General features: G+C 39.7%; 1 protein-coding gene across 28 annotated transcripts in view; it reads left to right on the top strand.

Moving 5' to 3' along the window:
* Nucleotides 1–25,231, top strand: part of KALRN (kalirin RhoGEF kinase) — a 502,773-nt gene that overhangs the window by 285,109 nt on the left and 192,433 nt on the right. For all 28 annotated transcript variants that reach the window (XR_013953438.1, XR_013953439.1, XR_013953440.1 and 25 more), the window contains 2 exons: nucleotides 8,908–9,099; nucleotides 23,045–23,214. Coding sequence is in view for 25 of the 28 variants with exons in the window: in XM_080599249.1 (XP_080455375.1) it covers nucleotides 8,908–9,099; nucleotides 23,045–23,214 (362 nt within the window). In the remaining 3 variants the exon portion in view is untranslated. The remainder of the gene's footprint in view (nucleotides 1–8,907; nucleotides 9,100–23,044; nucleotides 23,215–25,231) is intronic.

The following is a 25,231-nucleotide window of genomic DNA, read 5'->3' as shown; positions in this document are numbered from 1 at the left end:
TTGTGCATTTCAGATATCTTCCACAATTCTTGTACATACCTCAGTCCATAAAATATTGAAACAGCAACGGGAGTATTTCATCATCTCATTTTAATGTGCTGTTTAAATATGCTTTTCCTAGAACAGCAATAGGTTAACAGAAAAAGAGAAAAGTATTCCTAAGGGTATTAATTGATCTTTACCTGGCTCTCTGTTGTATTTCATATTCCTTCCCCTATAAGCACAAAATGAGCCTACATAGTAAGTAGGCAATCTTTCTGTTTAAGGTGCTGTAGGGTGCCGAAGTGAGGTATAACTGCTGGCTTTGAAGGGCTATGAGACCTCCTCAGTTAAAACTGTTAAGTTTTTTCAATACAGTCTCTGAAAATTGTTTCCTCAGAAATTTCTTTGGTTTGTAAACACAGCTGTTTGTGCATTAGACCCAGTGTATGAGCCTTCCTGGGGCAACACTGCTTTCTCAGCTGGCAACCTCTCTAGGTCCCAGGAAAGATACCAAAAGCTGGCTTTGTGGGATTAAAATTCCATTCTTGAGCCAAAGGGGTGTTCTTCCAGCTCCTGTGTGTGCAGTCTTGCAAATCAGAACTTCTTGAATCACATCTCACAAAGTGTAAAGTAGTATGTATTCCTCGTGCTTCAAACTGCAACTTCTTTAAAGATGTGTATCAGACTCCTGTGTAATCCTGCAATGATACACACTCCTTACCACATGAAGTGTGCAGATTGCTTCTCTGGAAAGAGTAGGTTTATTTACATGTCTCATATTAGATGTGCTTAGATGTTTATTTAATAGAGGAACTTACACATGTAAACTCATTAAAATAAAATGAAGAGGAAAGAGGAGGTTTGGCAGGCTGCGGGTGAAACCTTTGCTGAGTGTAGCCTTTCCAGCTAAAGAAAGAATGAAATCCCATCTTCCCCCTTGGAGCAGAAATTAAAATGAATCTTGCAATATTTAAAAAAATCCCAGCAGAGGTTTGAAAAGTCTAGATCTCAGCCAAAAATGCTTTTGAGCATTTGGGTATCGGAGAAGAAAATAGCTTTGGAAGCATTCCATTTAAAGGCCTTGCATGGATGGTATTTTTCAGTAGTGACGGTAAAATTCAGTGATGGTTAAGCTGACCTAAGAAGTACTGGGTTAATAGTTTGTGATTTGTGTGTATGTGGTATTTGGGCATATCTACATCTTCGCATACTTATTAATATTGGATATGATGTGTGATATTAGATGGTATTTAAAACATTAGTTCACTATGTGTATCAGTTGCATTTCATTGACTAATAGTTGTGATCACAGCAAAGTTAATTAGTGTGATTGTGGCAATAGAGTATTTTTCTATACTGTGACTGCACTCCTGATTAAGATGAATAGTTGATGTGATTAAAATATAACATAAGTGACATAAGCCCTCAGTATGAAATAGGACAAAGAATTCTTTTAGTTGATATATTTCCAGCTGTTAATTCTAGTCTGACTTATTTGTTTAAAGGACTAAGGTAACTTTTAAACCATTTGCCTGGGTTTGAGCATTCGGTGTAATGTGTCAGTGTCATTCTTTTGAATTCAAATAACAAATTCATCTCACTTTGTATGTGAATCCTGAGGGAAAAGCATAAATAAAAAAATAACAAACAATACATGGAAAAATATGTGGTTCTTGATGATGGTTAGTGAGGATGCTGTGTGATATCTACCTTGTCAGTTCTTGGGAACAGTTTCTTTCTCATTCATACTGAAAAATCCACTTAAATAATCTACTGAAATTATAATACTACTGGAGGATTAAAGTAGTAATTAACATCAGTGTGGTATTATACATGGCCTCCTAACCATCTGAAATGGGAGCAAAATTTTCATTCCTGAAGTTTGTGGATGTTCCTGAACTGAGTTAAGTTTCAAATTCTGGTGAGGACAGTAACAATACGGGCGCTCAGCCAAAAAATGTCTGAAATAAAAATCATTTAAAACAGTATGAATTAGCCACAGTCCCTCAACAGGACGTGAGAGGCAGGACATTGCAACCCCATGTATCTATCAGCTGCAAAGATAACTTTTCAAGGAGCTGGAAGAGGTTTTCTATGCAGTGCTTGCATGCTGAAATGACTTTCTAGGCACTCTGGTTCCTTAAGTACGTTCGCAAATAGGATGCAGTCCTGAGAACAGTAGTAATTTTACTGAAATTATCAAGAGGTTGATACTTGGACACAAACTTGTACATGGTTGCACTCATAAGCTTACCTGAGACACTCATTTGGTAAACTACTTAAACAGATACGATTATTATTCACTCATTTAAGGGCAGGCATGGTCTTAAGTGTTCATCAAAAGAAATTATAACAGGCTCTAGGATCTGAAGAGTTCAGACTTCAGGAAGGACTGAGTAAAGAGAACTGGTGCAGAATTATGACAAGAAAAGCCTTAGATGAATTGTCAGATTTAAGGAAAGATCAGTCTGCTAAAGATTATAATGGAAAATTCATTAATCTGGATGTTTTTAAGAAAGGTCTACAGTATCCATTCTAGTGTACAGTAGGGAGTGATCCTGTATTGATAGAGCAAGTGGCTACACGAGCTCAGAGAGACTTTCTGCCTTTAAGTTCTGTAGCTGTAGTTCCTGGTAAGTCTGTTTTGAATTAGAGCAATAGAACACAAGTAAGAACATAGGTCTTGATTTGATTATGTGAAATTGAAACTGAATAAAATCACATTTTATATTAGATCATCATATACACTTAGCCTTTGCCCTTAAGGGAGGAGGAATTTTGACAAAGATGGATGCTTCTCTAAACCCCAGATTTATTTATCAAAGGAATCCTTCATCGTGGTCACTCATTTTACCTTTAGAATATCAAATTACTAAAAATATAATGCTTCAGCAAAAGCCTGTCTGTGACATCATTTAACCTAAACAGAAAAACGGAGCTACTTTTAACAAAGTGGCTTGAGCAAAGTATCTGATAGCAGTAACTGAACTTGGTAATTAAGGATAACAATAGATTATAAGGATTGAGAAGAAATGCAGAATCAGCTCCATAATCATTTTGTGAACGTGAATCATGCTGTAGTTTCTGTGAGGAGGAGGGCTTTCTGCTCTCCTATATGCACCAAACAGAGGTACGTGGCCTCTGGAGCTCTGCTTGCAGCACTTCACCATTTTTTGTCTCCTTCTCCATCTTGAGTTAATGACTCGGAAGCTGACCCAGTTCTTACTGGAGTTAGTAGGATCCTTTTTGCTGTTTTCAGTGAGAGATGGATCAGGCTTTGATGTTTGCCTCAACATCCCATCCTCACTGCAGGAGTAGTAATACTGGAATTTCATCTTTGGTGTTGAAGAGGCAAGTTAAAACTCACGGAGAAGATATCACATCAGAGAAAATCTAATAATTTTGCTAAACTTCAGCTTGCAAGCATAAAATGGGATTCCCATCACTTGTCTTTAGTCAAGTGTAAGCTAGTCATCTAAGTTCTCTCTCTTGTCAGTATTTACTGGCATCTGGAGGTGGCATCTTTTCTGTATTATTTATGTGGTAAAGCCCAGGTGACAAAACTCTGAAAGAATATGAGGAACCTTTGCCTGGAACTGCCTTCCACAGCCCCAGAACTTGATTAATATGGAATAAGGCAGACCAGTGCCGCCTCATTCCCCTTCAGCGTATCTAAACATGTTCTTACGAAGTGAGGTGTCTGAGGTATGTAGTTTGGGTTTGACACAATGATGTATCTGATCACCTGCCCCATTCTCCTGCCTCATGCTTCTGATGCATGCAACTAAATGTCTCTGGCTGATCAGCATAGTTCACGTCACCCTGGAGATCTTGGAGACAGGTACCATGAAAATTTATCAGATATAATAAACAGCTGTAAAATACTGTGAAAGGGGAGATTATTTGGAGGGGGGGACAACCCCAACTTTGAGCCATAAATTCTTCCCTGGACAACTATTAGACACAGCCATTTTCAATGTAATCTGCATATAAACATGCAGCAATAAACTCGTTACAAATCTAATTGCTAGAACTGGGGGGAAAACTTTACATGGAATCATTTTGTGAAAATGCACTTGGGTCAAAAGCAAAATGCTGCACTAATTTGATGTCTTTCAAATGTTTTCAAAATAATTTGTCTCTAAGTGACTAAACTATTAGACTTTAGGTTGCAATAGATATCATAAACAAGAAAGGCAAAATATTTCTGTTCTGATGCCTCTAACTTTTACATTGGGACAAGAACTGATGCACTATTCAGGTGTTGTTTTTTTTTTCTTTTGTTGTTGTTACTTGTTTGTTTTTAGAAGAAATATGCCAAAGTCTTTCAAAGCAGAATTGTTGGTACTAAGCATTGTAATGCAATTTTCTCTGTCGGTAGCAGGTGAGGCCAGCACTGGCTGCATGCAGCCAGTACTCTCCGATGTTGAGAATCAGTGCAATTCCTACTCTGGGTTAAATAGATTTGGAGAGAACGGTTGACAAAATACATCTATGATACAAGGATTATGGACACAGTAATGTTGGTTTCAACTTTAAGGAAATCTCTTAGGCAGTTAGCTGAAGGAGCTGTGTTTGGATAGTACACTTCTGATGCTGCTACAGCTTCGCACGTTAACCTGGAGTTGTGGTGGAATCTCAGATGAGATCTGCTCAGAGACAGAAATTGATCATGGCATTTTGGCATTTGTTGGTATGAAGTAAAAAGGAAAGTGTAGCAAGTATAACAGGGAAATTTCACATCAGCTTTTCTCATAAGTAGTCTTTTTTTTTTTTTTTAACCTTGCTACAGAATGTCAAACTCTTAAAAATTAAGAACCAGAATTATGAGAATCTTATTAGCAAATATTGCCATGTGTTCAGACTGCAAGCACCTCTCATTTTGAATTGTGGTAGGGATTATTGTATGGGTTTTGCTAATCTGTTTCTTTTCCATAATTGTGTTTCTTTTTTTATTTGCAACAAACAGAAGACAGATGAAAAAATGAATTCCAAAATCATATACTACAGCTGTTTCTATTCTGAAGCCTGAAGCATGCATTTACTATTTTTTTGTGTAATTGCAGATTTCACAAGTTGAGTAGGTGATCATGGAAAGATTAGTATAGAAAGATACTAAGAGATTTGAGATAGAAATTATTTTTGCTCTTGAAATGGTTCAGAAGTACATAATGCCAGTTAGTAGATCACTGAGACAGAAATTCAAGGATTTTGAGTTTTCTCAGGGGTTAAAGCAACTTCAGAGAAAAGTACCATGCACCACTAAACTTTCAGAGAGTATATCATGTTACAGCTCCAAGATTTTTTTCTGTGTAATTAGTGCTATTATTGTTTAACCAGGAACTAGTTTCCACAAGTCCTTGTGCAGAAAAGAGATTCTGCATAGGTTCTCCCCTCCGGAGGGGACACATTTTTGGTGTCTTCTTGCTCAGGATGCCATAGAAAATATTCTGTGGGGCTGGGGCTTGCAGAAAAGGGAATGGCTATGAATATCCTTCTAGCAGCATTTCTTTTTTCCAGTGGTTGCATTAGATCATGGTGTCTTCCAAGGTTTTGTATCTTGGTGCCACTGTGGAGATGTACCTAGATCTGGTGCTCCGGGTACATCCTTCCAGGTCTTGGAAGGGCTGGGAATCTGAAGCACTCTTGTGGCAGGGGGACAAGAAGGTAATTGTAAAGGAAGACCTATTTATTATATGCTTTTCTTCATCATGAGACTTAATTCTTTCTTGGATTCCCCGTGCCCTGATCTAGTACTTGTTATGTCACACCAAAAAAAAGTACAAAGTGCTTCAAACAGATGAAAAAAGGACCTGTGCTCTGAAGAGCTTGCTAGCAAGAGAGGGAGCTCGGGATGGAAATGTGAAAGTGTGAAGCAGGCAAGCAGTGGAGCATTATGATACCAACCAGGCTGAAGCTCTCAGGTTGAAGATAGCTTTAATACGGCACTTGTAGAGAAATAGGTGTACATGAAAATATTTGATATGCATAACAACTCGATATGATTTATTTGCACTTGAAACAAATGAGCAGAACAAACAAAAATAGAGCAGGCTCTCACTAAAGAGCTAACCTCTAGCTTATTTGGCATATGCTGTATTTGTATCTCATCTGACAGTAGATGACAATCCTTTCACAAATACATCAGGCTCTGGAGTTCAAGGCAAGTGCGGTTAACTCCCAGCTGTGGTTGCTTATCTGAAGTGTATCTAAACCTCTTGAATCTGCATCACTGAGCTGGAAATCTCTCAGCACCAAGCCTTCCTTCTGGAATGGCAGGGATGAAGACATTAGTGTTTTTCCTATTATAAACTGCACCTGTTTTTGAAACCCAGATAATTAGCTGGGAGCTCAGTAGGAACAGATAAAAAGCAGGGGGACAAAGATTTCACCAAGCTCAAAATGTGCTGTGTTCAGGCTTGTTGTCCACAGTAAGTGTTCACAGCTATAGCAGTCTTGGCTAAATTTAGGTATGAATACCTTGCAGATGCAAACTTGTGTCGTATGTTGACAGTGCCTGGCAGAGCCCTGGGCAGACACAATATACATCTCCATCCACACCCAGCCAGCTTCCTTGTAGAAAATTCCCTTTGCCTTTGGAGAATGTTGTGTAATCCAAAGGGACTACTGCAGGACCACTGCATACTTTAGTGTCTGTACGCCATGGCCAGAGCCTCTTTTGAGGCCAGTCTTCATTCTTTTTCTTCCTCAAAGCCTAGGGCTCTGCCCACACCCTTTTCGCCATCCAGGCCACTACTTGTAACTGATCATCACATCAGTGAACTCACCTCGCTCCGACTCACATCTTGGGATCAGTAAACTCACAATGGTTTTCAGCTGAGTTGGACACAAGTGTATAGGTGCTAGGATAAAAGTACGAGAGTTGTATTCATACTGTGTTTCAACAAGGTGTTTGTCTCTCAAAATTGTTCTATAATCAGAGTGTGAATGTGTTTAAAAGAGTACTAAATATTACACAAAAGCAAGGGACAGTATTATCCCTAGGGAGCTGCACTGGTGTTTGTGCTGTTGTAGTGGTAATGTGTGAAAAAAGCCAAGAGTAGAGTAGACTTTGAAAAACAGTGCTAGCTTTGGCATGTGCTCCAAATACTGTTGGAAGAGGATTATTCAGAAAGGATGCTGTTAAGTGAAACTGGACCCTAACTCAGATCATATTAAATGGAAAATTTTTTACAAATTCTCAGCTAAAGAGGTTTCCAAAAAATGGTTATTAAAACATAAAGTTTTGCCACTGTTAACAACCTAGCCATTACAGCAGTGACCTGAAAGTGAGGGAATAAAAATTTACTGTTGGTAACAAAACTGTCTAGAATGTGTTCTTCACAGTCCAAAAGGAGAAATGCAAATACTGTGTATTTATAGTCAGCCCTCAGAAACTGGGAAAATGAACAGTGAATGAGCTGTTTTCTTTCTGCTTTTTATTACTGGAAATATTTTTCCCCATTAAACACTTGGAAGCCAGTGTTCCATCTTCGTGTTCAGTATTTTCTTTAGTAACAGCTATTGATTGTAGCAAGGTATTATCCCAGTAAGAACAACAGGACTTGATTTATGGCTTATATGTTTGACAGTGTTCCTTTAATGCTCTGAAGTACGTGTGTCCACAGTTTTGAAATGTCTTATAAGTACATGTTTCAAGGTAATGCATTTTTAAATTGAGGAGGATTCTCAGTGGGATTTTGAAAAGGAAAGTGCTACAGTTCTGCTTCTATTGATGGGGAAGTTAAAATTCCCAGTGGGAGCAGTCGTAGGCCAAGGCTGAGCATTTCTGAAGATCCCACCCAGTACTGGAAACTCCCTACGTCAAGCTGATATCTTTGTCTCTCTGTATTAAGTGTTTAACACCACAGAGCTATAGCCCTCAACTTGAGATAAGAAAGCTTTTCTGTGACAGCAAGGGCTGACTATCTTTAACTCCTGGCTATGGAGAAGATGGCCTGCACTCCCATTACCTTTCTGCTGCTATTTATGAGAATCTCAGGTGTATTGGTTCAGTGGTGTTTTCTGCAAACATGAAAGAGGGAGGGAAAGGATGAGCGGGTACTTTGAAAGCTGAGTTAAGTTTGGTGGAGTAGGATTCACCTCTCTTCCTTCAGCCTGGCGTGTTTTGAGTACTTCATGGAGCTTCTGCATTCTTCAGTTCCCTCTGTGAGGTCGGGGTAAGGGGTCTCATATCACAAAAGCCATGGCTATGGGGTAAATCCATTCAGGGCAGTGAAGTGTTCCAATTATTTTGTAATGGATGGCAGGTACATGGCTCGGGCAGTCTGGAAATGCTACCCCTCCAAACCAATCTAAGCGTTGCATACTGGCAGCTGCCAGCTAATCAGGTGGACCTACTCCACTTAGAAATACAGTGCAGAACAGCAGACAAGAGGAAAAAATATAGAAGGAACTTCAAGACACAGTCTTTCAATTTATCTCACAAAAGCCATTGAAAGGGAAATGTTTCCTGGGGCTAAGGCATCTCTGGATGACTTGGTTTCATGCTATAATGCAATAACCATTGGGAGGCCTTTGCAGTGAGCTTGTAGCCCAGTGTCACATGAAGCACTGTTGGCTTCTGAGGTGGTGAGACCCCTTGCTTCATTACATTATCTCTGAGAAATTCCAGGGGACTTGGAAATAAACAAGTGCACAGTCCTGTTCCTGTGCCTGGCAGGACTGGGCTGGGGTGGTGTGTTTCAAATAAGAAATTGTTTCATGCCTACTCAAGGCTTAGTCTGTGTGGCTTTATACATTCTCTTTCCACAGATGGCAGCGCCTGTAGGAATTATTACTATTGTTTAAAACACTAGTAATCACTTGCTTTCATGCCTTTGAAAGTATAAACAGCCTGTTTCAGGGGTTTACTTGCCACAGTTGTATTACTCATACTCTGTTTCTTGCTTTGTTTGCTGGTAGAATACGTACACCAATGCAGACAAGCTTTTAGAGGCTGCAGAGCAGCTGGCTCAGACTGGGGAATGTGACCCTGAAGAGATCTATAAAGCAGCCCGGCATCTGGAAGTACGGATTCAGGACTTTGTCCGGAGGGTGGAACAGAGGAAACTTCTCTTGGACATGTCAGTCTCCTTCCATACCCACACCAAAGAGGTAAGATGTGCATGAGGGTTTTTTTCTGTGTACTGCACAGTGCTGCAAGAGGCTGATTCTGGGTACAAACTGAAAACCCAGATAACATTGAAAAGGCATCATCGTTGTGCCAGACTGAAATCTAGTTCACTTGATACATAAGAATAGCTGTTGTAAAAAGGAAACAAAATGTGAATGAAACACATGAGCAAAATAGCACAGTAAAATAAAGGAACGACATAACAAACAGATCAACTGGTGCTTAATTCACAACTAGAATGTATGTTGTAAAGCAAGAATTTTCTTGTAAGAACATCAGTTGATATTAACACATCAGATATAAACATGCTTGCAGGATGATACATATCATCAGAGGAATTCTGTTTGAATGTAATGTTAATTAATGTAGCCATTAAGTGTTACTGGAAATCTTACATTTTTTAATGAGGCAGACTTCACTTTTCAAAATTATGGGTAAAGAGCAAACAGCCACATACTGATACAGTGAATCAGTGAGGACCTGAATAAATGCAGTTTAGCATAATTGAAAAATATCCAGAGATAAGGCTGTCTCGACAGAGATACAGTGGACAGGCCATCAAATGGGAGGTCACTGGGGATGTAATTAAAGCATACTTCACATTTTTCTGCAGACCAAAGACCATTCAGTGATGAGTGACTTTTAAAGATAGGCTTTCTGTTGAGAGAGATGGAATTAGTCAGAATGGTTGTTTTCATGCTCTGTAGCATCTGTTTGCAACAGCACGCTTAATCAGAAAGATGTTGTTAGAAACTGAAGCTTTACCTTGTGCTTGTTGATTTACATGTTACAAACAAGTTGTACATAGCACATTTTAATGTGCTGGGGAGCCTCCTTAAATAGAGGATGTATGTACACATTCATATATATGTGTGCCTGGAAGATAGTTGGAGATTCAGCATGTCTTTTATAGCTATTGATACATGAGGGTTTTCCTTTTATGTCCTGCTTCAGAAATACACCAAAAAAAAAAAAACAACTAGTTACTTTAAGCTTGTGAATAGTGCTATTGTTTCCAGTGTATCTCAAATGCTTGCAGCTATTTTGGTTTGCCACAGGGGAAACTTAATTGGTTATTTCCTCACTCAAATTATTTCATAACAGTTTCTTACTGTGATTAACCTTGCTTCACCTATGCAGGTGGTGACTAGTAATGCCAAGAAGCTATCAGTATAATGTTTTCTATCATCTAAATTTCTTCTGATGATTCCTGGTACTGAGTGGCCTAATTCGGGTTTGGGGACTAAAGCCTCCCTGTGTGAATGGTTTTGGGTTGCAGTGCAGAATGCTCACCTCTAACCTTCTTCAACAAGAACGGAGCTAGCCAGCTGCACTCACCTGGTTTCAATGAGCCATGTTTTGGGGGTATAAAAATACAGATGTACTAAAATGCCAATCTTTTTTGAAACTATTAAAAAAAGAATCTTTTGTAACAGCATCAGTGTTGTTTCCTAGGTATTGAGAGTGAATCCTAAATCTCAGCCTTATTGCCATTTACCCATGGGACAGGTGGATGCTGTGATGCCCCATAAGTACTTGCGGTCAGTTTTAGGGAAATCCAGAGTGAACAGACTCTTCTGGGTGCCTAAGCTCTCTCACTCCAGAGAGACAGATGAGGGAGCTGTGGCATAAAAGTGGAATATAGCAAAGTCAGGATGGATCCAGAGATCTACATTCATCAGGGCAAATGATAGCTATTAGATTGGGTGCAAAGAGGCTGCAAAAGTTACGGCAGTCTCCTGCAGCACCCTCCTCCCAGTATCTGGAGGATGCACGGTAGCTCTACAAGAAAAGTAAGTTTTCACATCTTCACCCCTGTGTTATCTCCACTCCTGGGGAAGCTGAACTCTCAGGTCTTTTGGCAGGTTCACTGAATTTCTTTGTGTGTCACTACCTGCCTCCTTCAGTGATGCGTTTCTGCATGCATATTTTAAAATGGCATGTTAACCAATGTACTTGTTGTTCTTCAACATGAAAAACAGATAGTGGAATTCGTCAGAAATGAAGAAATACAAACATCCTTCCTTTTCCACCTCGCCTCTGATAATATTATGTCCTTTCTCTGTTTCATATCTGAGCTCAGCTGATTTCTCCCCAGACTCTGACCAGGAGAGGCACCCAGCCATGGTGAGAACTCCCAGCCTACAGGGTTGGGCTGGACCCGATGCAGGTTCTTGCTCTAGATACTTGTCCAGGCCAGATCTGCACCATCCATGCTAGTTTTCTGAAACTGCTTAAAAATAAATCCACCGTATTAGCTGGCATTTCAGTCCAACAAAGATAACATTATATTCCAATTTTAAAAGTAGGGTTTATCAAGCAAAATTCTGTTTGAGTCAATGGCAGTTTTAGTTGAGCTAAAGAAAGAGTGTGGAGTCAGATTTAAATTCTAGCAGATGGCAAGGCAAAAATCCTTTTGCTACAGCAGTGAAATACAGGAACATCTGAGATCCATTGCTGCTGTTTTACCAGGAGGCATTCCAGCTACAGTGCCAACACATGCCTCCCTGATTAACCTTGCCCTCCTACCTGCAGCGCTGTGCTTGGTACTGTGCTGTACTATGCCCATTTAAACACTTCACCTGGGAGTGTCTTGGGGCAAGGAGAAAGCCATTTGGCTGGCATGTTAGGGTGTTTAACACCTGACATGTTTTGCATTATTCTAGAAGACGTTATTAATTACTTAATACTAACTGTCATTATTCATTTCAGCCTTTGTAATTCTTAAAGAAACCATTTCTTAAACTATTAACAAGTATTTCTCGTGTGTCCTTGGAAATGAATAAACAGTTGGCTTAGTGTTTTCTTGGCAATAATGCAGGAAACTATGGCCTAGATGTATTTTTCATCTAACTTTCCCAAATTCTCATTATTTCTTGATATATTAATCTACTGTGAGACAGAACTGGAGAAAGGGAGAGTTAAGTAGAAAGAATCAGTCTTACTGACATGGTTTTTATGGAAATATCCTAAATATCTTCCTGCAGCAAACACATTGCTTTTGACAATCTTCCTAGAGCAGATGAATTGTGTTTCTGATGCAGTAATTCCCAGACATGGCTGAGTGCACTGACAGTGAACTTCTCGCTGCTTTACCTGTACTCTGCTCACCTCTTCATCTCCATGTGTGACTACTAAGATTTCCAGCATCTGAGAAACTTCCAACAGCTCCCATTTTTAAAAAGACATCTTGTCAAATAAATGTTTCTTTTTAAAATCTTCCTTGCTAGAATTTCTTCAGGACAGTACATAGTACTGAATTAAATTTAAATCTAGATATCCCATGAGCATTGAAAGCTAGGAGCAATTTTTTCTTAATACCACAGCAGACTTGAATCACTGTTCACTTCATGTCAAATAATCATGAGAGGATTCTTTATACTAAACATTGACCTATACAGCTGAGGGAATATGAAAGATTAACAATTAAACGTAACAATAATTCAGATTTTTTTTAAGCAGCCTTGCTGTAAGAATACATGCAATAGGCTGAAATTATGACTTTATGAAATGGGAAAAACATTTTAGAAGCACAAATTTAGAGCAGTCCCCTAAGTGACTGTTAGTGTCGTAACTCATGAGTGAGGTAGTTGTCTTATTGCCTTTCCTATAAAAGAGATGTTGTGTCTCACTGTCCTACAGTATTCATGATGCTCTCAGTGTTTAATCAATATTTTTCTACTCTTTTAGGCCAAGGCATTCCTGATGGTGTGAGCAGAAACCTGCTACCTTGGGAATCAAATCCAATTATCTGTATGGCAGGATAAAGTTATAAATTATTGTCAGTGGGAGAAATGCATCCAACAGACTTGTACCTGAATCATTTCTCTCAGGATTAAGTGTGATTGAATTCAGGATCTTATTTCAGATCTAAATCAATTAGTGGCAGAATTGCCAGATCTTGCAATTCTATCACAGATCTCATGATAATTGATGTTCTTTTGTCAGCTCTCAGCTTCTAGGATCAAATAATAATACAAGATTCTTGGCTGCCATTTCATTTTGTTTAAATGAGAATAGTTTTTGAGCCTCCTGGAGAAGATTTCACAGATGTGATAAGATCTCACCCTGCAGACTGAAAAACCTCAGTGCAAATAATCACTTGTCTGAATCTTAACATTTCACATTGGTTTCACAGTTTTATATTTATGGTTCTGAAGTGGACTTTATCATTCCAAGTGTAAAAACGTAGACAAAAAAGGGCACTATCAACATTTCTGTATCATTACAAACTTTTAAAATCTTTTTGCATAATTAAATACTGACTTAATATATTGTAGACGTCCTCACTTCCCATACAGATTTTCTGTTTAGCACTCACAGTTTTGTTTTCTCTTGCTTAGAGAAGCAGGACATACTCCTACCAGCAGTTTCTGATTCAGCTTCAGAGTCACAGGTTTAAACAACAGCTTAGAAGGGCCCAGAAATTACTTTGGTCAAGTAAGTGTTGAGGTTAGGCTACGCTTACATGTGTGTGATACCTGCATGCAAATAAAGTCTTGTCTCCATCTGCAGGATTTTAGATTTTAGGATTTGTGTAGGTGTTTAAGAGAAAGTATACGTGTATTCTGTATGTAGCTGAAGTCAAGGTTTGTTGCATTACTTGTGTTGATTGATCATGAAGTCACTAACTTAAAAAAACAAGGAGGAACTTCTCTGTATTTGGATCCATTTACGGCATATGGGTCTTAACCTGAACTCCAAAACAGTTCTGCAAATGCCTCATAGCTCTTCGGGGTATGAAAAGCATGACTTACCACCTCTAAATTTCCCATTTTTCAGTGGGTTTCAGGTTTCTACCTTTGTGTTGCCCCAAGCCCTGCAAGAGAGCAGTGAAAACCAGGAAGAGTAGAAGAGGCAGGTCCAGGCTTTGTTGGCTCTCGGTGGGTCAGAGCATTACGAGGAGGCACTCAGCACTTGCAGTGCCATGAGGAGCCTGCCAGGCCTACCTGGCCCACAGAAGGGATGATGAGCAAGCTCAGGAAGTATTTAATGTTGAAAAAAAATGAACTGCCAAACTCTTAGCAGGTTCTTACTGAACGTGTGCAAACTGGAATTTGACAGAGATCTTCTGAGTGACCAAATTTGGGCAGATTTTCACAGGGACGACATAATATATGTTCTTTACATCAAGGGTATCCCTGCAAAATTTCAAACCCTTGCTTAAAAGCATGGAGTGTCTGGAGCATCTCATGCAAGCAGAAATAAGACTCCTTTTCTAACACAGGCAGAATAACTCCTTTTACCCCTTCCTATCGTTCTGGACCTTTTACCTCAAAATTCATCAAGTTCAGCCTTAGGCAGATACCTGGTATGGAAAGTTTCACTCAGAACAGCTTGTCTGATAAGGCCATGTGAAACTGAGAACAAAGTCTTAGACCATTAAGTGTCAAGCAGCTTCCTGGAAAGACTTACATTATTTGTGTTCAGCAGGTCACCTTGGTCACCCCACAGACATCAGTGGGGCTACTCAAGTGAGTAGTGAAAGTGGGTTTACCCCGTCGGTTAGGGAGTGTTTTACTGCAGGTACCGCTAACTTAATTTTGCTTGATAACCAAGGGCTGTGAAATTAAATTCTCTCTGCTTCAGTTGAATATCATGATTAGGAAATTATTTTTGTGTAGGTCGCTAATTTTGACAGGGCTTGGCTCTCGTGTTGAGGCAGAGTTTCTGGGAAGCAGGGAGCAGAAAGCTCACTGGCTAGGGGTTGCTGCTATTGACTCAAGTCAGAAGAGTTGACAGAATGAATCAAAGTTAATCATGGAGCAAACATGGCAGTGGCTCAGGGATATATTGTATAATCCTGTCGTTCATTGTAAATTGACCCAGGATTCACAGTTAATGTTACTGAACTTAACAATTGGTTGTTTGACTTTAATGGTTAATATTGACATTTCAGAGCAACCACCCATCAGATTATACATATTTATGATGAAGGGGATAATCAGTTTAGCAATTCCACTTTCTGGCAACTTCTAGAAGCTCTGAAAAGGTCTCATTCTGGGCACATGGTTCCCACAAAAGCACTTCTTTCCTGAACTGCCATCCTGGTCAGTGCTTTTGTTGCTTTTCTCATATTATGGCCAGATTTAAAAACAGTGAAAGCATGAAACACTAAAGTGACCCAAATTATCTCCCTATGTTTAAAATGTGCTCTGACTGGGCATCTCATATCCCAACATTTTTCACGGTGAGAATGAAGACCACGTGTCTGGTTGAAAAGATTAAAATTTTGTTCCTTCAGTGGGCTAAAATTCCCAGCTGAGATTTCTAAAGCAGCAAACAAAAGCGGACTGTGAAAATACCTGCTCCTCTCACTGCATGGCTGTGAAACATCAAACTTTGAATTTATGCCTCTTACAAGTAAGAGTGTGGTTCTTCTTGGGGGCTGAATCAGTGTAGTTTGATCAGAGGGAATACTGTAAACAGAAAACTCACAAGATAAGGGGAGGGGAAGAAGCAAATGCTTTTACAAGGGATTAAGTAAATACTGATTTAAAAAAAAAAAAAAGTGCTAGGTTTATAAATGCTCTGATATTCCCATGAGAGGTGGATTTGCTGGCAGACAGCAGGAGATGTGAATGAAGGGAACAGAGCTCTGCGTGTGTTGGTAACATCTATGTATGTGTATGCTGTCCTTCTCCTGGAAGGCAGATGCCTTGGAGAAGACACATATGTTCCTTTACCTGCTAGCTTACCATTATGATTCTGGTAATTGGGGCTATAGAGAGGGCTCTGCTAGTAAAACAAGCATTATTTTTGTGTAAGCTGTGTGAAAGTTGACTCTGAGATACCACTAATCAATTACCATGAAGCAAAAAAAAAACATAGGAGCAAATCCCTCTCACATCTCCAGAGCACAGCCTGTGGCTTTGACCCAAAAGCAAGCATTCACCAGTCATTGCTTTGTTGGTGGTTTCTTTGCAGGTTTAAATCTTTTCTGTAATGCTAGCAAAGCTCTGAAGCTGAGGAACGAGGACAGCTGGGGTGGTGCAGTGTGCCCCTCTTCCCTGTCCATTTGTTATCTAGAAGCAAGATTTTTTCGTGAAGGATTAAGAAGCTGGGAGTGGAGAGAGCTGTGATATCCTGGTAGCACATCCAGATCTCAAGCAGATGAGCTTGAAGTGTGGCCAGACCTCTGGTGAATAAGATTCTGCCATCTGTGATCTTCCTTACAAAAAAAAAAAAAAAAAAGTTGTGAGACAGAATTAAGTTAATAAAAATTAAATGTCCAACCTGCAGCAGAGCTCAGGCAGATGCATGGAAGATAAGTTCTTTCCATCTTTCTCCCATGTCCTTACCAAAGGATTCCTACAGACTTCTGTTCAATTTGTACATTGACAGCCACATTTTTCAGGCCAATCACTGGTATTTTGACTGATTGCTTCCTATGAATCAAATACTACCAGCTGTAGAGAGTCCTTGCATGTTTTTTGTGTGTTATGGAGATGGGGCTCCAGCCTGTACACCGTGCCCTCCAAGTAACAACGGTTCATGCTGCAACCAGAAGGGTGTTTTATAAGCACCTTTAAATAAGGGATGCCAGCTCTCTTAAAATACCCTATTATTAGTCTTATAATAAGGAAGGAAGGGCTTATAATGAGGAAGATGGGCTTCTCCTGTTTCCAGTGTGTGGGCTTGCAGCTCTTGCTGTTGTATACAAAGGCAACAGGGTGTGCAGCCAGTGCCTGTGACAATTTGTGTAGGGAGTACTCTTCATCAAAGCCTTACAGGGGCACTTCTGTAATTCACTCATCACTCAAAAGACATGTTCTGTTGCCTCTTAAGTGTACATGTGCAAGAGAGCCTAAAAACTAGTTTAAAATGGTTAATGTCAGTGTAGTGGTTCTGGTTGATGGATTCCGTAGGACTGTTTGGTTAGAGAAAGGTCACAAGTCTGTTTAATCCTTAGCAAGTCTCAGAATGATTCAAAATTGTCAGAAGTGATTTATTTCTGAGCTTCCTAGATTCCTTTGTGGAGCTCAATGTTGCACAAAGGTCTCAAAGCAGCAGATCAGGGTAAGACTGCAAGTCATACAGCAAATCGCTTGAAAAACCACAGAGGGAAGAGGTAATGCAACTCCCATTTGAGAAGTAATGAAATGTTTAGAGTCAGGGAACAATTTAGTGGAAAACTTAATGGTACCTGGATTTATTTAAGTGTACTGCTGAATTTGTAGAGCATAGTTTGCAGCTATGGAAAGCTCCTCCTGCACCAAATTGTACTGTATTACACTGGTGTAAATTTGAGTAAATCTTTTGATGTAGGAAGAATTTCTCCAAGCGTATATCAGTATGAGGATGTGCAAAATTTGATTTGCTTAGTACAATTACTGCAGCTAATTACATCCAGATTTGTAATTACAAGTAACATATTAAAATTATACTAGAAGGTGAACATGTTTTTGCAATTCATGATGGTAGCAGAAGCATAGAACACGTACAACTGATTCTTCAGTAATAAGCCAACTCTTCTCCTAGAGCAAATAGGCCCTGAATTACATTTACATGACCTTGGGCTGGGGATCTCACACTCCCTGATGTAAGTGTAGCTACCCAAATCACGTTTCCCTTGAGAGGGAATTATTTTGTGCTATATCAGTCTGGTCCATGCAGGACTTGGAAAAAGCATCAGATGTTTAGACATTGCAAATCCTTTTGCCATAGGCAAGGTTACTAATTAAAACGTGTTAGCATACAGAAGCACCAGATGCAACCTAACCAAGGATGAATGTCAAGAAATTGGCAAGGAAAAGGGAAAAAGCAAGAAAGAGGTTAGGAAGAGATCAGATTTTTATTTTTTTTATCACAGAACGTTCCCTTTTTTTCCACTCACCATTTCTTCTCAACCAGTTTGGTAATATCTGACATTACATCTTGCAGCAGGGTGTCTCACCAGCTGCATCTTACCATGGAAGTCGCATATTGTGGCATTTCATCACGTGTAGCGTCTGGTCGTATCCTATCTTGTCACATTTTATTAGGTATGCTGTCATCATGTGACACTTCACTGGTGGCATGCGGTCACATTACAGCTCATCATTACATACATTGTTTGATGTGTTTCCATTGACGTTTCCATCAGACCTTGAATATGCCTTTGTGACTTTAGAAAGTGTTGTTGAAGTATGCTCTTAATTTATAACCATCACTTCCTTCAATTTAAACAGCCCTGGATGCATTCTAAGTGCGAACAAACATTGACTGTTGGAAATTAATTACGCTGAGAAGTTTTATTAACTTTACCATGTTGGTGGAGAGAAATCAAGGCAGAAAAAAAATTATGAAGGCCACACAGTGAAAACAGATTCACAACAGGTACATGAACATATGCACATGCTGAAGTCCTGCCATAAATTAATCTGAACCAATACCTGAAACAGAATCTGTTTCCCAAACCTATCTCCCCTCCTAGGATTTATGGGACCTCCTTCTGCGTATGGTAAAATAGCTAGATGTTTTACTCCTCAGAATGGGTTTGTATAAGCCTGGCTTAGAAGGAGGGGGAAATAGCATTGATGGACATCTCTCTTTGGAACAAACCTGTTCTATTTTTCTCAGCATGCTCTTGGTTCTCTGCACACTTCTGTGTGCAATGCAAGTCAGGTGGGAAAAGAGGACCCCCATATTTCACTGAATTCTTCTCAGTTCTGCTTTAGCCTTGATTTCTGTGATGGACATCCACTTTATTGAGTTGGCATGAACATGCTTTTGTGGCATTCACGGTAACACATGGCACTTTGCTGACACTGTAAAGGAGTAGACCATATACCCTGGAAAGTTGCTTGTTTCCATTAATACCCTTGTTTTGAATGAAAAAAATGTACAGTGGTTGTTCTCATTGATTGAACTGACTGCTTCTTTGCTTTTCACTGGTCTCATTACTCAATGTTTTTTAAGTGTGTTGGAGGCAGGGTTTAAAACTCATCAGTGGCATTTGCACATCGCAGTGTACAAACACTGGGTGTTTAATAGTTATTCCAAACATAAAGGCAAGATTTTCTCAGCAATCTCTCTAGGTTTCAGTGTTGTTTTATTTTAAGTGTTCCCTTGCTCTAAGTCAGAAGCATTAATTTCTAGGTGACAGGCAGAGATGTCCTTCAAACCTCCAGTAAGTGGTCTCATTAAGTACTTGAGTAAAATGAAGGGTATTGCATCAGATAAAGTAGCTGGGAGTAGTGAGCTGTATTGTCTCCTGGATGGAGAGAAACTGCCTGTGTTTTATAGCCAAGAAAGACAAAGAAGTTTTTACAGTGCATTTGAGAGGTGCCAGATGCTCCCCCAGAAGAGGTGGCTTTCATTCTTCCTTTCCACTGGCCTAGTAATAAGAAGAGAACTGTTTTTCTTGTTTAAAGCCATGGTTACTTTGGTAAATAAAGTCTTGATTCTGGAGCCTCTATGGAGCAGCATGATCGTTTTAGGGCTAGATATTTGCCTTAGACTTTAGTGCAGTCAACACTTACAAAGTTTGTAGACTTAGTTTGCTTGAGTAGGATTTGTGGCTGGCTCTTTCTGATAGAATTAATTCAGGTTTTACCACTAATGCATCAGTCTTTCCACATCCAATTAACTGTACCAAAGCACAGATCAATTTGAAAAAAAAAATATATTTTTGTGTTTTTTTTCATTATTTTGCAGGCTTTTATATCTTTGGATTAGAATGTGTTAAGCAATAGAATGTAGAGATAATTTATTCTAGACATGTGCATCACTGGTAAAGAGTAAAAGTCACTGCAGCTGGATGTGTAAATACTGTGTTAGTATTTGAAATGTCTGCATCTACCCCCACACACCTCCTTTACGGGATCAGTGAGAGACTAGCAGTAGTTTGGAACGTGTATGGGAATGGGACAGGTGCTCACAAATGCTGCTCATGCAAAGAATAAAAGAGAAAAGAGTTGGATTCTGCAAATATGACATAAAAGCTGGCCTGTGTACTATATCAAATTTCAACAAAAATTTGAAAGTGTGCATTCAGTCTGAGCTAGCTAGCTGTTTAAGAGAGTGTCACAGCTTGAATTAGGAAATGCACAAAGTGTCTGATGATTTGGCGTTTTAATAGCGAGGATTTTTAAAAGTAGCTGAATAGTTGCATTAGAATTAAACATCAAGCCTTAATAGGGACTGATTTTCTGAGTTGTGACAAACATGAAGAAGCCTGGATGTGATTTCTGTTTCATGATTAACAGCTCATCTGACTTCGGTGCTGCGGTGACGTGGAATTCATCTTCTCATTTCTGTGGCATTCACAAATGGGGCTTGGTGGTAATTTATTTCAGGTGCCGTCAGTTGTAACACATAACATAGGAGGTTTTTGAATCAGGTTCCTATTGTAAATTGTTCCTGAAAGATCTTCCTAATCTTATTAATACTGACTGATTCTTTGTATTAGGATTTCCCAGGGATTGGTGGAGTCTAAAGGATTAGAGGCCTCTGAGTCAAGGATGACCTAGATTCTGATAGCTTTTATTATGCAAATCCTTACAATCAGAGGTCATTTATGGGAACATCTGAAGTTAATGTGAGTTCATATATCTGAGTGCTCTCTGAAATTCACAAGTGTTTCTGTTCCAGGTGAGTACAGTGCAGTTTATAAAGTATTTCGAAACTGCTTTGAGGTAGAAGCATACTCAAAAAGTGACGTAGGATCTTAAAGATCCAAATCCTTTTGGCTGCTGCTGACAGATTGGTTCTGGAGACACTTTGAAAAAAACAGATTTCCTCTGAAGTCCCGGGGCGGGGGGGGTGGAAGTTTTCTTCCCTGCCCTTTCTAACATGATAATTTCAGGAAAATGGAAGATTGCTACCAATAAAGCAAGTTCTTTATTTCACTTTCATTTTTGTAAAGGAAATTCCTCAAGCTTTTTTTTTCTATCTTAAGTGAAAAAAAAAAAGGAAATATGACAAAAAGCAGCAAGAAATTCAAAATATACTGGCTTTCCCAATTCAAAACAGAATAATGATTTATATGCATGGCCATTTTGCTCTTCTATATTTACAGAGTGTTCTATGACTTGAAGACCTGATAAGCAGATAAAATAATATTTCCCCCAAAATGGTCCTTGCTGTTATAGTCCAGCTGTCCCTGCTGTTTCAGCGGGAGCAGGGATCAGCTCAAAACCAGGATGATTCTGAATGTGACTCATAGATAAAGACACAAACACATTTTCCTTTACGGTGGCTTCTCAAAGTTCAGTACCCGGAACTCAGGCCACAAATGGAAAAGCTCTCTGCTTGGTTCTTTAAATATGCTTTCATTCTTTCTTCTATTTCATGAGGCTGACTACTTAATTATATTTTTCTTGTATTAATATTTGTCTTTTTATATCATGTCTTTCCTCTGAGAAAGTGAAAATATATAAATAAACTGAGCAGAGACATTCCATTTTAGGCCAGTAGTAGAGTAGGAATTATGATTATGCTACTTATGAATAAACAGAAGGGCTCACCCTAAATATTCAAAGCTGAGTCTGAAAAGCTTAATGAAAAGCCTTCAAATTAAGCAGATATTTTAAAATGTGTGAGTGGTTTGTAGCCTATCAAGCAAGGAGTCAGAAGCAGAGGTGGGGATAGGGCACAGGGAGCTGGGCTTTCTGTCCTCTGATATCACCAGAAGTGCTGGGACAGGTCCTGGTTTGGATTGTTTCGTGTTGGGTTGGGGTGGCAGCCTTAGGTTTGGCCCCTAATTGTGAAAAGCCTGATCACCTGGCAGTTAGAGCATCTCTCTCCTCCTCTTGCTGTGCAAGGACAGGCAGAATTCACAATCTCAGAAGAAATCCCGTAGGATGGGGATCCAGTGCATCTCGTTCTGAACAGAGACGTTTTTACCAGCTCTCTTGCCACCCCCACACAGCGTCTGTCATCTGCTTCACGTGTACCTCCAGCTCCCTGTGAGACAAATTGCTTTGCAGCTCCCTGGGCTGGCAGCACGGCATCCTTTGACATTCCCCAGGGCAGTGGTGCAGCGTGGTGCGTCCTGCTACCTCGCGGGATAGACCAGCAGAATGTGGGTTAATGGGGCAGGCATGGCACAGAAAATAGTCTCTCTGGCGGAGTCATTAGGATTTGCTGGCAGATTGCCTGCTCGGTTGGTGCAATTTTACACTCACTTTTCAGAGAAAGCTTAAAGGGGAAACCTCTGTTCGCTCTGAGGCTTTACAGCCACCAGAGGCTGGGGCTTGCTGCCACTGTCCAGATATCTGATGAACAGCTGGCTGGAAATTCTCATCTGAGCACTTACTCAAATGATTTTTGTTGTTGTTGTTTTGAAATTAGTAGTCAAGACTGTTTAGAATGAATGGATCTGTGTGAGATAGATTGGTGAGATTGCTGTTTCCTATTTCTGGGATTTCCAAAAGTCAAAAAGCAGAGGCTGAGGTACATTTGGGGGAGAAAAAAAAAAGAGAGAGAGAGAGAAAAAGCAGAACACAAAACCTTCTGCCTGGGAAGGCATAGCTGAGCAAGTACAGCTAGACTTCAGTCAGTACTATACACACACAACAAATATTTTAGGTCTCAGTCCTGCAACAGGCTTCAGCTGCATGTGAAATTAATAGGAGCTGATGGCACACAGCTCCTGAAAGGGCTAGGTTATCACAGCTATAGGACATTGTAATTTATTAGTTGTGTTAAAGAATTAACGGGAAGAATATCATTAGGCTAGTTGTTGTCATATATTAGACTGAAACACATGTTAGTTTGGGAAAAAAATTATCTGATACTATATTTATTTTACTTTGTTGCTTAAAATGGGATTGCACCAACCAGAATTGAATAACCAATGTACCTTTTTGTCTTTAAAAACTTCAGGTCAGTTTTCATGTGAAATATGCATCTCTGGTTAATGCTTTCTGATCTGGAATTAGAGAGCAAAAGGGTTAAATCTCAATCCCTCTCTGATTTATATTTCCCTCCCCTCCTTCCCAGCTGTGGACATGGATGGAAGATCTGCAGAAGGAGCTCTTAGAGGATGTCTGTGCTGACTCCGTGGATGCGGTTCAGGAGCTCATCAAGCAGTTTCAGCAGCAGCAAACAGCCACCTTGGATGCTACCCTCAATGTTATTAAAGAAGGGGAAGATCTAATCCAACAGCTCAGGTAAGCATTCACCTGGAGGACAGGTGTTGAGAAATCTGGTCTTAGCTGTGGTTTGGGTGTGCATAAATGGGGAAGTGTAAGTTTAAGATTAATGGGGAGAGTTTATTCATTCCTTGCTTATTTATTATTCTTCAGTTTCTTTGAGTAATATATTGAAATTGCAAGGAGTGATTTATGTGAACTGATTAGAGTAGTCTGTGGATCAGCATGGGTTGCTGTTTGACAGGGAGATTATTTATAGGCACAGTGAAGTGAATTGAAACAAATGCATTTCAGGTGAATATTTTTAGTTGATATTTATAGAAGATTGTTAAATGGTTGTGAGCTGAGGCCTTGTGATTTATGTGGTTACTCCTGGTGTAAGAGAATTGTATTCCTCATAGTAAAACATACATGTCTAACAATTTTTGCTCTTTTATTTTGCATGCAGCACACTTCTATTTATCTTTGTCCATGTGGGGTTTACTCATACTGTCAAGAAGGGTCCTGTGCTGCCAGCTCTATTTGCATTATGAATTAAAGCTCATTTTATCTGATTTGAAATACACAAAATGACTAGCTCAGAGAAGTTGGGTGTGTTTGGATTTTTTTTTTCTTTCTCAGTCTGTAAGTGTAATAGAACTAATATCTGCAGAGCACACAGTAAGCTTACCCCAGAGTTTTAGTTCTGAGAGCTCTCTCACTTGTTTTTACTTACAACAATTTTCTATACCTTTAATGTCATTGACAGCAGTGGATCTTTTCTGCCTTCTAGTGATGTTACTGAGCTCAAAACCAAGACCATTAAGTCCCTTGTTCTTGAGACATTTCTTTATTTTTTTTGCATATTGTTACAGATTACCCTCATCTACCTGTATATAGTGTGAATATTCTTTCTACATATGTAATATCCAAGTGTTACAGGTCTTATGTTGTCCTCCCCAGCCTGAGCTTTTTGAGTCTGATGCCTTCAGTTCTTGCATAGGAAGAGCCAAAGGTGCCTATTGCAAAGTAGGGGGGGGGGCGGGGGGGGAAGATAGATTTGAGAGTCTTTTCTAGGTTTTGATTGTCATTCAGTCATAGGCAGCCACAAGGAGAGACAGACTGTATAAATGCCTCTTCTTGGTGTATGAGGCTTACCTGCATCATGGAGAACATGGAACCCAAGTGGTATTGTCTCCTGCAACCAGAGTTGGAAAGAAGGGATCAGAAGAAGAAAGAGCTAGGCTCCATCCAACTACGCATCTTTGCTGATAAGTAGGAAGGAAACATGCTTTGCTTGGTTAGTGTGCTGCCAGATGGAGGGGGCTATAGATAAGAACATACGCATGGCTGCCCATGCCAGGTCAGCCAAAAGTCTGTGTGGCAGTTTCCCTTTGTGCAAAGAAACATTTTGCTAAGTTTAAGGGATATCTATGAGACTATGAGAAAGGTGGTGAAATTTTGTACTAAAACATTTTTTTCTTGCTATCCCACCTATTGGTATAACATCATGAACACCCATGGAGAGAGAAGACCCTGGAAGGGGCCCTGTATAATGCCATCAGGTGGACTGCATGCTGTGTAATAGGGAAGCAGAAAGTGGCTGTATAGAAGTAGTCCTGGTGCAGGCTGTGGGATTGGCCTAAAGGTTTTTGCCTGCACCTGAGTCAGCAGGAAGGCAGAATGTGGAGTTGTACAGAGGCCAGGGCAATATTTGGAGCAGAGAAGTCAGCAGAGCATCAGTACGAATAGCAGTTATTGGAGAAAGCTTCCCATAGTGGCTACAAGGTCATGCAGGCAAAGAGGTGAACTGGAAATGTGGGAGTTCTGCTTTTTTTTAATGTAAACTTTGTCAATTCTTAGTTTCAGTCTTTCAAAAGTAATGGTGGCCTAAGGTTTGAGACTTTTTTTTTAGAACTGGTGTCACACCTAGACATTTGTGAAATGTCAAGACAGGTTTTGAGACAGTTGTATTTAACCAAGAAATCATATTTTTGGGGTCTGGCTTGTGTTCTGGGCAGTGAGCATCTTTCTGCGAAGTAATCCCCTACTTCTG

Source organism: Anser brachyrhynchus (assembly GCF_964034855.1).
Source record: "Anser brachyrhynchus genome assembly, chromosome: 7".
Classification (NCBI taxonomy): Eukaryota; Metazoa; Chordata; class Aves; order Anseriformes; family Anatidae; genus Anser; species Anser brachyrhynchus.
Note: the sequence above shows the minus strand (reverse complement) of the source record. Positions and strands in the feature narration are given on the sequence as shown.